General features: G+C 36.9%; 1 protein-coding gene across 3 annotated transcripts in view; it reads right to left on the bottom strand.

Annotated features, from left to right (window-relative positions):
- diaph3 (diaphanous-related formin 3) overlaps window positions 1–15,240 on the bottom strand; it is a 155,956-nt gene that overhangs the window by 123,530 nt on the left and 17,186 nt on the right. For all 3 annotated transcript variants that reach the window (XM_014999113.2, XM_088004225.1, XM_088004224.1), the window contains 11 exons: window positions 13,123–13,197; window positions 12,978–13,047; window positions 10,474–10,610; window positions 10,166–10,271; window positions 7,100–7,210; window positions 6,489–6,607; window positions 6,122–6,238; window positions 3,034–3,152; window positions 2,882–2,946; window positions 2,413–2,517; window positions 639–974 (listed from right to left, as the gene is read on the bottom strand). In XM_014999113.2, the coding sequence (XP_014854599.2) occupies window positions 639–974; window positions 2,413–2,517; window positions 2,882–2,946; window positions 3,034–3,152; window positions 6,122–6,238; window positions 6,489–6,607; window positions 7,100–7,210; window positions 10,166–10,271; window positions 10,474–10,610; window positions 12,978–13,047; window positions 13,123–13,197 (1,360 nt within the window). The remainder of the gene's footprint in view (window positions 1–638; window positions 975–2,412; window positions 2,518–2,881; window positions 2,947–3,033; window positions 3,153–6,121; window positions 6,239–6,488; window positions 6,608–7,099; window positions 7,211–10,165; window positions 10,272–10,473; window positions 10,611–12,977; window positions 13,048–13,122; window positions 13,198–15,240) is intronic.

Below are 15,240 nucleotides of genomic sequence, written 5' to 3'. Positions count from 1 at the left end.
TAAAAAACACTTGAATTACACTTTACCGCAGTTATGAAAAAAATATAAACCCTGTAGTGAGTGAGCTGTGCTTTTGTTTCTGGTAGGTTGAAAGCTTATTGAAAAACTTTCAGAAGATCTTTGTCCCAAACTTAGCCATATGCTGAGGTCTCCAACTGTTAGATCACATCCTTTGATTCTCTTACCTTTCAACAAGACTGACTTGAAATTTGGAGCAGATGTTTTAGTTTGCTGAACACCTGCAGTGGTGCAAATGTGAGTGTAAATTATTTATCAATATACAAACCAACACCACTTGTGGTATCAACTAATATTGCTCAAAAGAGGAAGAACATCTGCAGGGGTACCAAGACGGCTGCTGTGACAAAAGCATCTGATCATCTGTTATTTTCAGTAATGACTGGCTTGGCACGGAAGAAAAAAGAAAAAGAGATTGCTCCTTTTCTGGAAAACATCTGTACTGTTTGGACGCTGCCAAAAACAGCATGAACTAAGTAGAAGATTACAGCAAGTCGCTTTTAATAACGTGTGGCCTGGATTTTTTTGTTTCGTCTCCCAAAGTTTTTGTTCACCAAACTCCAGCAAGATGTGTAAGGACACAGTTGGAACAATATTCATGACATCATGCAAAGTCTAACCTTCGACCAGTTGAGGCGCTTCATTGAACTCTCGGGCTTGAACTCCTTCTTTGGCCTGAGGTCAAAAGGCAGCGTGTGGTGGGTTGGGGAACCGAAACCACCTGCAAAGGCTGGAGGAGGTGGAGGCGGGACTCCAAACGGAGGAGGCATTCCGGGTGGAGGAGGTGCAGGAGGACATCCAGGCAGAGGAGGCGGCGGAGGAGGAGGCGGCGGAGGCGGTGGGGGACACGGCACCCCTGATCCAGATCCGGAGCTTGGAGGTACAGATGCGAATGCAGGAGATGGTGATGATGTTCCAGCTTTAGCGGATGTCAGACCGGCAGGCACTGATCCAAACTGGGCACGAAATCAACAAAAATGTTAAAACATTCATAAATGGAAAGAAATATAAACAGAAAATATTTTTTCACTGAAATCAAAAGTCTGCTGTTCCACGTTCAAAATCAAAATCTACAAAAATGTGTCATGTTTTTGTACCTCATCACTGCTGGAGGTTGTGTTGCATATTACAAGTTTGGGTGTTTGTGAAAGCAAACACTGTTTTCCTAATTTTATTCTGGAATAAAATCTTTAGATGTTCATTCATTTATTGCTTTAAAAATGTGTAGTCTACATATGTGAATGTCAAGACATGAAAAAAGTCAAAAGCGTACTCTTCCCACACCCTGTCGAGCAAGGACAAAATTTTGCTGAATTTCACATTTTTGTTTGTTTTTTTTTTGTTTTTTTCACAGCGTGTTAAACGCTGCAATCAACAGGGAGTTCACGTCGCTCAAAATAAAATGAGAGGGGGGAAATGAAAGCAGACAAGCTGCAGAATATGTCGAGTGTGGAGAGCACATTCTGATTTGCTGTCTCATACCCACTATTCTCACAACCACTGTGGCAGAGGTGGGTTATGTTAAGCAAAATCCTATTAAACAGTCCTGATTCTGTTCAGAATATAACTACAATGTTTTTTTTATTTCCCCAAAGTAAAAATTCTAATGTTATTACAGCGCCTACAAGCTTTGTAAATTGTATTGCAGAGAGCAAATGGCTTATTGATCCGTGTACGGTGCCATTTTTATATTAAAGATGCACTCTAAAGGTCAACCTAGGGCCCTCACTCTGCCAACGCCTCTACAGAAAAAGAAAAGCCTTTCGTTCTAGAGTGTTGGGGGAGGTTAAGATGTGGACGGACACAGTCAAAGGCACAAAGTGTGCATGTGTGCAACCACTGACTAAACATACCACCACCATCCAAACCAAGGTACTATTTGAGTATTCACTCAGTGTTTGCGCTCTCAAATTGAAAAATTACCAAGGAAAAAAGGGAAGTTCTCTTCCGCTCTCTGAGTGTGTAGTTATCTTGCAGTGCCATGGTGTGGGAGTAACTCTCTGGAGTAATTGGGAGGGGGAGGGGGAGGTGGTTGAGGCTGAAGGGGGTTGTCAGAATAAATTGCTTTTAGAACAATTTCCTCTTATGGGATAGAGATCGGAGAATTAGAAATGGCCAACATGGAGGACCGGTCAGTGTTCTCATTAGACTTAGTGTCAGCTAGCCAGTAGAGCAGCCTCCATGTCAAACCAAACTGCAGGCTCCAGTGGACAAACCCCCACCACCATCCCCATAGCACAGCCCAAAAATAACAAGGACATCTCATAATGAAAAGAAAGTTGAATTGCAACTCTTATCTAAAATTGCAAGGTTTGAACTGGAATTACAACTAGTATCCTCAAACACCTTACATCCTGCAATGACAAAGACACTGATATGCAACACTCTGTATACCTGGGACCTGAAGGCCTGTAACTCTGCTTGGAGTTCAGCGATTTGCTCTTCGCACTTAGCCAGCTGAGCTTGTGCCTCTTGTCTGCTGAGAAACTCTTCATCAAACTAAAATGAAGAACACAGATCAACCGTTAAAAACCTTTAAAACTGAATTAATGCGACTAATCAATCAGATCCTCTAAAGTACTTCAACTTTTTACTAAAAGTTCAACAAATGACATTATGGTTAACCATTATTTAACAAATGCATGCAGTGGTAAAAGTTCTCATCACAAATATTTTGCAGAGCTTTTGATACAGCTTGTAACAAAGAAGCTAAGTCAAGTAAAAACACAAGGTCTTTGAAGTGTCAGTCACGATATATGTATCAGATGCACACAGCTGAAACTCAAATTTTAAACAAATGTACAACTAAAGACCAATTTCAAGTTTATAGTTTGCTATGTTATATATTTTTTGTTATACTTGCCTTCTGTGCCAGTTCTAAGGCTCGTTGTTCATACTCATCAACACGAGCTTTGTCCACACACACCTCTTCAAAGAAAATAATAGTTCAATTCAGTCAAACTTCTTTACTGAACAGTTTTCACAGTGATGAACTGCCAAAGGTGTTAAACTTGCCCAAAAGGTGGCTGAAGTCCACATCTAGGCGCTGGCGGTAACTGAAGTCGGGGTCAGTGCCACTGCGATGCAGCACAATTTGAGAAATGCACTCATCAATGATCTTAAAGTATTGGGGCCTGGAAGTCAAGATGAGAAAGAAAGTCATGGGAGATTTAAAAAAATAAATAAATAAATAAATAAAAAACGCACAACAAATTTAACTAAAGATTGGTTCAGTGGGTAAAATTGTGAATTCCAATACCACTGATGGCCACATGGTACTAGCTTAACAACACATTTCAAGAAATATTACTTTTCATCATAAAGCTTCAGAAAGATGTATTTATTTATTTTTTTGCTTATTCTTTTGTTGTTGGCTGGTCATCACACCAACTGTGTGTATGTATGTGTGTGTGTATATATATATATATATATATATATATATATATATATATACACACACATATAAACATATACACATACACACACAAATCATCATAACATAACTTGTATTTTAATGAAACCTGGGAAATACATGATAACCCATTAGAAACTACGGAGCACAAAAATCATATCAAATGACCCCCACAAATAACCAAGGCCAAGCACTAATTTGCATTAGGAAATATTTTATTAAACTGCAGCTGACATGCAGCCCAGGGGGAGACGGAGCAAATTCAAGTGGGTGAGAAACTGTTTGATCTGCTTATTATCTTACAACAATGCCACAGAGAGTCCTAATCTCCTCTACACCAAATCATTAATAAACATTGAGATACTTATAAATAGTGAGCAGCACGAGATATTGGTTTGAACCCATTTCTAAAACAAAACTAACACTGGAGATGAAACTGAAGAACTGAAGAGTGTGATCCACTACATCAAGGGAATTCAGCCTGAATACAAAAGAAAAAAAAATATTAATCCCACTTTATGCATAGTACTGCTGGAGGTCTTTTATTTAATAACTCTAGTATCTAAGGTAAGCAAGATCTTTAAATATTGCAAGAGACAGTCTTAAATGATTCTAAGTTATAAAAAAAACTGCTAAATGTGGTTGAACATTTAGGCTATGCATGGCATAAAATCTTATATCTTTACAATAATCACATCTTTCAGATAAAATAACGTGCTGTGATCCAGACTTCTCAATCTTTTGACTCCTCTGTAAGTCATTTGTATGTCATCTTCACCAGGAATGTCAGACTCACCGCTGAACAAAACGGCTCACTGGGTGCCACAGCAACACCAAGAACTCATGGGCAGGACTAGCACTACTGTCCTCTTCTGTTGTTGATTTTTTTTTTCCCAGCATTACCCCACAACACAAATTCTCAATTTGAAACACAGACTTTCAGCATAGTCCAAGGAAACTAAACTTTGCGGTTTCACTTTGCTTTATCAATCCTAAGACCTTAGATTAGCTAGTATATTCAAGAACCTAAGGATCTGGGGCAACAAGTAATATAGAGGTCTCTACTCAATGGGTAGAGAAAGCAAACAAAACTCTTGGTTCATGTATGTTAAAGAAAGTTATATTTAAGACTTTTAAAGATTGTTGCACGATCAGAATTATTTTAATTTATGACCTACACAAACTTAAAGGTAAATTTTCTAAATGCCAACATTCCTTGTTGTGGCCCACGCATTTTTCGATTACTTTCTTACACTTGTGCAAAAAACAATTGCTGAATTGGATTCTGTTTTCCGTATGGTCCACAAATAATCTAACAACCCGATTGGCTTCCTAAAATTGAGATAAAATGAAATAATTTGTATGATGTTTTATGCAAAAACCCTGTCAGTACATTACAGACTACATCTTTCACAGAATGCTTTGTTGAAGCTACGCAGCTAAATAAGGCTCAGAGCAAAGCATGCTATAATGTCATGCGTTATGCAATGACATTACAGCAAGTTAATATGATGTCCCGATGAACAGCGAAAGAGAATGAAAAAATATGAGGAAAAAGGTAATTGTAGAAAAACGTCTAAGACCTTTCCAAACAAAAGAAAAATGACAGTATTGTAAAAACCTAATTAGTTTTCCAAGATACATAATGTCTAGTTCTCAGAGCAAGAACAATAAAAGGTATTTAGTATAAATTAGAGTTTCACACCACATCAGATCCCTTTGATGGCCGATACCAGACAAGAGAAGAATGGGAAAAAGGTGAGTTCATAGGAGCTCATTTTAAAATCAGCATTCAAAAATAAGACTGGAAAAGCATGTTTTGATAATTTTGTGAAACTAATGTAAAAATCAGTGTGACTGTAAGTGGATACTTTCATGTTGACCATGTGGATTAGTTAGCAATGTAAATTTTATTTGATGGCTGTAATTGCTTATTTGTTCAGCAATTTTATCAAAATTGCCCAGCCTGGCTGAGAAAAGCGTCTAAACTGTTCAATTATTTATCAGCCGCAACTCCACTCAAAGTACTGTGAGAGGCATGAATATATATGCTCTGTGTCCTTTGCTTGGGTTTTAGCTGAAGAAATTCATCCCGACAGAGCAAAGGACCACAAATGTGTAATTTCTGGGTGGGGAAAACGGCAGGTAATAAATTTTATACCTCTGAGAACAAAAGCTCCGCCTTTTTGATCAGCCTAAGGTTCAAGTAAAACCCAGCTGTGAGTGGACCAACATAAAAAAAGCCTTTGAAAACTCCCTCTAATAAGAGAAGAGAAATGCTCCAGAGCCCTTGCTGCTGTAGATGGCTTGGAGATGAAAGAGAAAGCATTCTCTTTGTTAGCCAAAGTCATCGAGAGAGCTCAAGACAGAGGGAGTTGGACCCCCACAAAACCAGACCTTTTAACCAGCATGCATTTTTAACAGTGCTCAAATCCACCCAAATCATTGCTTTCATTTGATGCTGGGTAAAATGAGAAGAAAATACCCCAAAGCTACATTAGCCTTCATTACAATCAAATTGTGTAAACACATAAAACTCCTTATTGAGCTTAAGAGTTAGGATTTTCACTGAAAATAAATGTTTGAAGCAGTAAAATAAAAGGACATGAGAAAGTTGAGACACTGATAAAAAACAAAACAAAAAATATACAATTCAGACTAAATGTCGTCTGTGGCTGACGTTGTTTTTACCTGATCAAGTGATCGTTGCGAATGAGCATGAGGTGCTGCAGGATGGAGAGGAAATAGGGCTCTGCACTGCTGTCCTTCACCATGCTCAACACGATACTGAATACATCTCCCACATCAGTACAAAGAGTCAAGGACTTGTAGATTAATGAAAACACTGCATATTCACATGAAAAAACTGGAGAGGCAGATGAAATAAGAAAGAATAAGAAAACCATGGATTTGTGTTTTGGCTCAGCAAATTTCATCACTTCCTCGGGACGGGTTGGCCATGAGAACGTCCGCTTGGAATTCATGAAATTAACACAAGCACACATCAAATCAAATATGAGTTGCATGTTTTTTTTTTGTTCAGTTTCAACAAGGATATTCTATTTCACTCCTGATGTCTTCCAATCTATGAGAGAATTCCATCATGTCCTCTTCCTTATGCTCCTCAAAAACCTTCAGCTGAATGTCCAGAGCCTCATTCCTAATGGTCATTAGTTGCTAAAGAAAAAAAAATGAAAAATACATAAATAAAACCGATGAAAGGGGAAAAATATGCATATAAAATAAATTTGATTAATAAAAAAAATATCAAGAATTTCGTAATTATTAAAATCAAAAATGTAAGCTCAAATAAAGACAATAAGCAACATTGTTAAAACTAATATGGAAGTTTGGACTCTAACTTTTCACTGTAATTCATTTTCTTCCATGGAAGCAGCAGAACAATTGTTTACAAGAGATAAACATGTTAGGTAGATTGCATAAAGCCAGCAGAAAGATTATTAGCTGAGACACTAGACACTTTATTGGTTTCTGACCGCTGCACATACTGAGGACGTGCAAGCTCTCCTCGATGTTCAATAATTTTTTTTTTGCTGGAGCAAATCAACAATATTTCACTGAAGTGGACAACTCATTTAAATATTAATACAAGGTGAGAGTTTATTGTGTCTGTAAGCGTGTGCGTGTCCTGGGTCATGTTTTACTTACCGGCAATATCTCTTTGAGGCCACAACGCATAAACTCATTTCTAATATGGAGCCTGAAGTCCAGCTCATCTGGAGATGTTACTAGGGCATTGATGAGCTGCATGCATGCCACCTGCAACAAACAACAAGGGCACAAAGACAGAGAGAGAGAGTGAAAAGTGGGAGAGGGAACCAAAGAATGAGATGACGAATTTCTTCTACCAGCAGTTGATGAAAAGCACGCTGGCATGCATTTGAAATGAGCCACGTCCCTTGGAAGCAGAAGACCATAACTAATGCATGTCTATTTTTTCCAGTCACCCACTGGGGTGGTGGTTTTAATATTAATGCAACAACTGTAGACCCATAGACTGAAATTAACTAGCAGTCAATATAAGGGCAAACGGGCTATTTAGGACAGAATTTCTGAATGCCCTCTGAGTTTGGTTTACTAAACAGTGACTGCAACACCAGCTGGCAAGCAAAACACAAACAGAAAAATCAATTATTGACCACAAGAAGAAATTCACTCATGTATGAAAAAAGGGTATGACATTACTATATACTGAGGGGGCTTAAGGATCAGTGTCAGCCTGATTGTTACTTAGTTTTCAGGGCATTTATCTTAAAAGAGCAAGACGAGTTTAATATTGTGCTAAAAGTAAGATTACAAAATAATTGTCTTATCTAACATAGCTTTGGTACCTTGAGAGGTTTTTTTTATATTATTCCACGTGGTAGTTCAAATGCAGCTGGACCCCAGAAAGCCCATATAATTCAGTGGTATCCAGGTGTAGAGGAATAGCCCTCCAGATATAGAGCTATAGATATTTTATAAGGGGTTCAATATGAGTGAGTATAAGTGAAAGGCCAATAAAGAAAATGTGTGAGGAGCTTTCTAATGTCTGACACAAGGTTGCAATGTGCAAACCCTTCCAGTTATTGGCAACATGGCAAATATGTCCAAAAATCCTTAAAAACGTATCGAACTTTTACAGCAGCAGCAGCATAGTCTTGCACTAAAAACAATGGTAAGGCAGGATCAAAATAATTTCCACAAATCCCTGTAGGGGAAATATGTTGCATCTTTGGGTCACCAATTAATTATAAGAAGTATTATAAGACATGTACAACCTTGTTGTTTACTAGGAATAAGTATTTAGTATTTGTCCTACCACACAAATGCAAGTATGTAGAGTTTTTTTGACTACTGCTGGAAATGTAACTGGAACTGTACTTAGCCTGATAAAAACCAGCCCCTAGACCTATGCTTTCCTTCGTACACAGGGTCGGGACTTTGGCTGTTGAGAAACGATTTCTTGCTGGAGGCACGGACTCTATGGAAAACTTAAACAATTGGATCTGATTTTACCCAATCGAGAACGTTTGGCCATACACATGTAATGCACCAGCTCGATAAACCTTACCGGAAATTATGTGTGCTGTAAACAATCCCGTAGGGCGTAGGGGCCACTGCATCTTTACCTCCAATAAAATGTCTTAGACATTCTTCTTAGACATTCTTCTAAGACTGAATAGCTTCATTCACTTCCTTCTCTGCCATTGCCAAATAACAAAGATAAGCAAACAACTCTAAAACAGCACAGAAAGTAGACATCAATCACTCACAACTCCTCGTTCTTTTTGCTGATTGGCTCGGTTGAAATTTTACCAGAGAAATCCAGCTTAATGGGAGAAATTCCAGACTGAGCACTGAAGGGAGATGAGAATCGAGCTAAATTATGTAGAAAGGCAATGGTCAAGTTACTGATCACTGTCATGTAACCCAAAGATGAGTCCTCTAAGTAGCAAACACTGTTTGGTCTGGCATAAAACCACACAATTCTTTTTGAAGAAAAAAGAAGACAAAATAACACCCAATCCTTTTGATGGTTGATGTTGGACTGGACATCACTGGCCTGTGATGATGGGTTAGGAGTGCAAGAGTACTTATCTTTCACTTTAATGAGCTGGTTATATGCAGTTTAAACTTGTATCGAAGAACCAATCATTTAACAATAATACAAGTTTTCCAAAGAAAACAAGCCCCTGTATGTTTTTGTGTTTATGCATGCATTCAGTTCCCCTAAGTCACATTGCTAAGCTATTGATTAAAAATTCAGACATCATATTTACCAAATGTGTTTCCACATTGTTGTTACAAACAAGTGCTGTCCTATTTAGAACAACTCATAATCAATATTTAAAGTGTCTATATCAGCAGGGAGATATTACGTTGTTGTGCATAAATCAGAAAAATATCTTGTGCTGTTTACTTTGTCAATTTCTGCCTTTATGGTGTTATTGTCTGGTTTTCTTTTGAAAAGGTAAATCAAATTTGGACTCATTAACTATATTTTAATCATCTGATATCTATCTGAGCGTCAGTCCAGAGAAAGTATTTGCAAAGGGAGCAGATGGAAAGGAAAGTGCTTCACACCGATCTGGACTCTTTATGACGTACTTGCTGACTGGATATAATGTGTGGCCATGATGTGAAGTTTCAACAAACATTGAGGACATACCATTTATGATTACGGTGATGATAATAACAGACTGACAAATAACAAACATCATAGATGAATTTGTGGGCCGGCTTCTAATTGCTGTCCCATCTGTGCCTAAACTGATGATTAAATTGGTCATTTATGCTCAATAGAAACATCTGGTCCTGAATATCTATGTGCATAGGATTTGTTGTAAGCATTATGATGTTGCAAGGGCAAATTGAGAAATTCTTTTAACATTCCTGCTCTACATCTCAAGTATTATGAGCAAGTCTTTGACATGTTTTAACAAAAAAAAACTATTAACTAAATTGAAATGCTATTTAGCAATATTGTCAATCATACAATATTTGTGGAGGTCAAAATGAGTCAACTTAGATGGTCAAATCTAAGGAACTTCATTATGCAGTGAATGTTTTAATGTCTCCTGGTCTGTATATCTTCCTGTGGTCTTCAGAGACAGGGTTATTTAGATCTGCAAGGTTTTTTTTAGCAGTGGTTTCACTATATTTGTGATTTACAATGTAATTCACTTAGTTTGGACCATAAAGACATTTGAAACAAAAGAACACCGAACTCACTTGTAGCTGAATGGAGCGATCTCGCAGTCCCTGCACAATTGGACTGAACCGCTCAATGGCTCGCCACTCCCCTGCTGTCGTGATGGCCTCAAGAACCTTCTCCAAGCTGTGCAAGAGCATGGAATTTATTTGAGATAAATTAATTTTAATGTATTATGATCACAAATAAGATAATGACTATACATTAGTTCATTAATTTAGGAACAACCTAAACAAAAGCACAGCTGTATTAAGAAATAAGTGCTATGTTTTTGGGGAAAAAAAAAAAAAAGTTAGTCTAGCTGATGAATAAAATAAAACCAACGTACGTGTTCTCCTCGCCAACAATGCAGATGGCTGATAGCAGCTTTACAACGTCAGTCATCATCCCAGACTGGCTGGGGTCGATGGCTCTTGCTAGTAAGGCAAGGCTTTTCTCCTCCCCCAGAATTCGATCCAAGCCATACTGCAACAAAAACAGTAGATTACTCAGTCATATTGCAATCTGGCCATGAGGCAAAAAGAACAATGTGCTATCCCAAATGGTAGAAGATAAAAATTTAAATATAAGGACGTAACATTATTCCATAGTTTCCATGAAGCCAATTTTATTTTATTTTTTTTCCCCCGCATGACAAAACGTGACAGACGAAATGTCATATTTAAAGAGAACAGCCGTCTGTGATGTTTTATCCAGGATGTGAGTGCCGATTAAAGGTCTGGCTCAATGCAGTAATTATGGCAATGAAATACCAGTAGAAAATGTTGTTGAACTGAAAAATCATTATTTGTGCATTGCTGTTGCACCATTGTGTTTTTCTAAGTTATTTAGACCTTACTAGAAAATCTAGTTTTTATTTCAAAGCTTGAAGTATCCCCATGCTCAGGTAGTCAGTTGACCTCATAATATTGCTGAACCTGGACGTGACCAACTGCAGCAACCTCAGATCACAGGGCTGTCCCAAACGCTTGCACAGTGGGTACTAGGCATCACTGGTGAGCCCATCATTCTGGAAGAGGGTAAATCTGGACTATTAAGATCACCACCTATGCAGTGATTATCCAATAAAAGACTTGTACCCATTTATTTTGTTACATCCAGCTGGGAACCTTTTTGGCCAGGTAATGTATTTGTGCAATAATCAGTACATGAGTCTTGTAAATTTTAAATGACAAAAAATAATGGCACAGAAATTAAACAGATTTTGCAGTCATCCTAATTTGTCATTTTGTTAATAGGTTGCTCCAAGTCAACGTAAAATGTATAAACCACAACAACTCTAGTATTAACTTAGTTCTTTTATCGAGGAACTGTCTGCGATTCTTGACATTCAAGACCCAAAATGGATTGTAAAACTGAACTATCCCTCTGTTGCTCTGAAAGAGCAAAGTACTCAACATTGTTAGATATACCATATTTTAAATACATAGTACAGAAAGGGAATTATATTTTGTGAAAAATGTCTCAAACTAGCTAAAAAAATATTTAAAAAAAAAAATGTTGGACTCTTCAAAGCACAATTTTATAATGCAACTTTTAGAACATTATTATAAAACTGCTTAGAAAAACAGGAAAATTGCAAAAATGGGAATTGACAGACGAAGCAGGAAGAAAAAAAAACAGGTTCAACAAACAGCTGGTAGAGAACACCTGTCTTCTTGGCATAGTGGGTACCTGCTGTCCCAAGATGCCTCTCCAGCCCTGGAAAGGTCTGGGCTTACAGAAAGGCCTACGGGTAAATGCTGGTGTCTGGCGCCTGTTGAGACGCAGGATTACAAGGGACCCTACAGCAAAATTTATGCCAGAGGGGTTGTATATCTGTCTCTGCTGGCTTTTAGCTTCATATGAGGATTATTTTTTTTTTCTATGTAGTAACTTATAAACTAACAGCAGAGAAAAAAGGCTTTATAAAATAGTGTTCACAATAGAACACTGTGGCTGATTCAATATGACACTCTAGGGATCATATTTTGCATATTTTAAAAAAATGTAAAAACAAAACTATATATTAAAAAAAAATCAGTTTTATAGATTTTATACTTTCACTGAGATCTTAAATGAAGCAATTCAACCAAAAATCATTAATTTTGATACAACGATGAATAATCTATAAATAATTTGTAAACTTTGTACAGGCATAAGATAAATAATTTAATATCTACCAGTAACGTAATATTTTTCACCCATCTAAAATGCAATAAAACCAAACATAAGTTATTAGGTTAATGTAGCTTTGGGGGGGAAAACAAACTTTAAAGTGTAATAGTTTCAGTTTCTTTACTTCTCCAGTTTGCTCATCAAAAACAGGCATATTAAATAGACATCATATTCAATATTTCAAGAATACATGTAATGCAGCATTTATTGTGCAGATTTTCTATTTAGAACATTATTATTTTAGATATGCAAATTCTTGGTTTAACATATGCATAAATATTATTTGATTACCGTGATGGGCGTTTTGCAGGCAGATCACTTAGTGAAAGTCTGGCCCTTCAGGGCTAGACTTTGACACAAGTCCACCACCACACATGAATCAAATGACTGAATTAACTTCTCATGCTCTCTCAAGTACTCTACATAATCCAGGTAATGTGACTGAGTTATGATGACATACAGACACATCTAAAGTTGTGGGACAGTGGCATCCATGGCTGAAGTTTGACATGGTGGAATGCGCTATAGTCCGAGAGAACATGGTAACAAGTTCATGTGTTTGATAGTCACTGGTAAAATGTTATTACCTTAATGGTTGAACCATTTCATTGCAGTATTAGCAATTCATTACATCGTTTGTAGCTTCAAGAGGACAGGCGGAAAAACTGACATTACCTTATTGTTCATGAAGGCTTTGAGACACTGGACAATTTTATGCTGGTTTTTTTTGTCAAGCTTCTCCGGCCTGTGGACATGACACAATAAAGATGAGGATATATAAGCCCACTACAGAAAACAAACAAACTGAATATAAACTTACTGTTTCTTGAAAAGCAACCTCTCCAAAATGTCCAGCAGTAGTCCAAGGCCCTCATGCCCAAAGCTCTGCACCCAACTGGAAAAGAATACAATAAATCAATACCACAACAGCTTGAGACTGACATCTGACAAGAGCAATTTCATACTCATCAACCACCGTGCAAAGTTTTTAGACACAAAAACAAGCAGAAATCCAAACTCTGTGCTGAGAAGAAAGGCAGCAGTTATAAATGTTGCAGTTCTTGCCTGAAAAAAAATAAAAAGGCTTCACTAAATCAGTTCAGACAGGGGGAAACAACAAAGCAAAGGCACACTGAAGGAGTCCAGAACTCTATGATGCAACAGAAATATTTTTTTATGAAATGAAAATAGCCTTAACAATATTTTAAAACTAATAATCACTCAATCTTTCTTTAGAGTGCAACATTAATTTCCTAAAATGCATAATAATTAAAAAAAAAAAAAACTCCACTGACCATTTCCTTAAATGGGTTAATATCCAAGTTCAAACATCAGCTTGACAGGGAAATATTAGCTAGATAAGCAGTTCAGCTGCCTGCTTAGGGAGCCAGATTAATTTGTATTTTGAGACAGCCAACTTGGTATTTCTTGTAAGCAAGGTAAAAGGCAAGTGACCTTCTCTCAGACAGCTGACCAGTGATATACAGTAAGGGTAAATCCTGTCCAACTTTATATGTTCAGCGTGGCTAGGGCAAACACAAGTCACACCAGCACTTTGACTGCCACCTCAATAAAAGAATTTAAACCGTAAAAACAAGATGGAAAACTTCAGTAGTAACTTCACCAGATACTGTACCTTTTTAAAACATTCATACAAGTAACCGGCCAATACCTAGTTAACGGTTATCCTAATAGTGATAAAAATATGCAATGAAAGCAGTTTTGGGCAAAGGGACGATTTCAATTTGTCCTCAAAAAGAAGCTGCATCAAAATACCTGTATAAAGGCCGACTTTGTGTGCTTCACATTGTTTGAACTTATAGACACATCTTGGAGAAAATGGGCCTTAGGGGAGTTTTAGTGAGTAGTACCTTTTATTAAAGAGTAGTACTGAAAGAATAGAACTAACATCTAATATAGATGTATTTTCTTGCTAAAAGCTATATCTGTCAGAGACAAAGTGCATCCAAGAATAAACACTGACATTAGTATAGACAATTAAACTAAATCTAAGTTTGGTTTATTTTCTCCAGGTTTTCTCTTCGGTATATCTCTGACCCCAACTCTTGAGGAATCTCAAACAAAACCTATTTTTTTAAGCTAGGGATGTACTGAATCAGTTTTGCTAAACAGTTCTTTTAAATCTTATGAACCACTTATTTGATTTAGTCTCCAACATCCAAATCATACTGATTCCTATTAAAAATTATTTAGGTTTTAATTACCAAAAGTGAGATAAAAACAGCAAAAACCTTCCAGATTTTAGTATATTATTTATAATCAAAGAAAGTTTTACATTCAGAATGTGAAAATGGAAATAAATACATGTTTAGTGCCTGCACCTCCCTCAAATAAACCTGGATATAAGCTTTGAACATTAGCATTCACTCATGATCATTTAATCAACCAGCAGCATAGCATGCTCTCAAGCATCAAATCAACAAAATTCTCAAGGTGGAAAGAGAAGCTGTAATCTGAATTGAATTTCTTGAGATGGGATGAAAGCTATAGTGTGCCCATGAGGTATATCCGTCTGTTTTTTTTTTTTGTTTTGTTTTGTTTGTTTTTTGCTGTATTGTTTCACTTATATTAATGGAAATGTGATTTTGAAATTCTGAGCTTAAACAAGTGATGAAACACTATTATGTAAAAATGTTTATTGCAATAACAGTATTACAGTGGGAAACTTCATCTACTAGCTTAGGTGTGCTACGGACATAAATTGTATACAAATTCCTTAATAGTCCTTAAGAATTTGAGGTGACTTACGAGTCAGAGTTCTGAACAAAGTAAATTGTGTTCACTTTCAGTAAAAAAGAATTCCTTCTTCAGAAAAACAAGACAAGAAGGAGGCTAGATTTGAGCAACTTTGAAATATTTTCGAGTGAGGATGAATGTGTTACAGGGTCAGAACAAAAAAGGAGGGAAGAGGTAGACA

The sequence above is a fragment of the Poecilia mexicana genome, unplaced genomic scaffold, assembly GCF_051168715.1.
Source record: "Poecilia mexicana isolate PSO_F unplaced genomic scaffold, ASM5116871v1 scaffold_3, whole genome shotgun sequence".
In the NCBI taxonomy this organism is placed as follows: Eukaryota; Metazoa; Chordata; class Actinopteri; order Cyprinodontiformes; family Poeciliidae; genus Poecilia; species Poecilia mexicana.
This window is presented reverse-complemented; position numbering and strand designations above follow the sequence as displayed.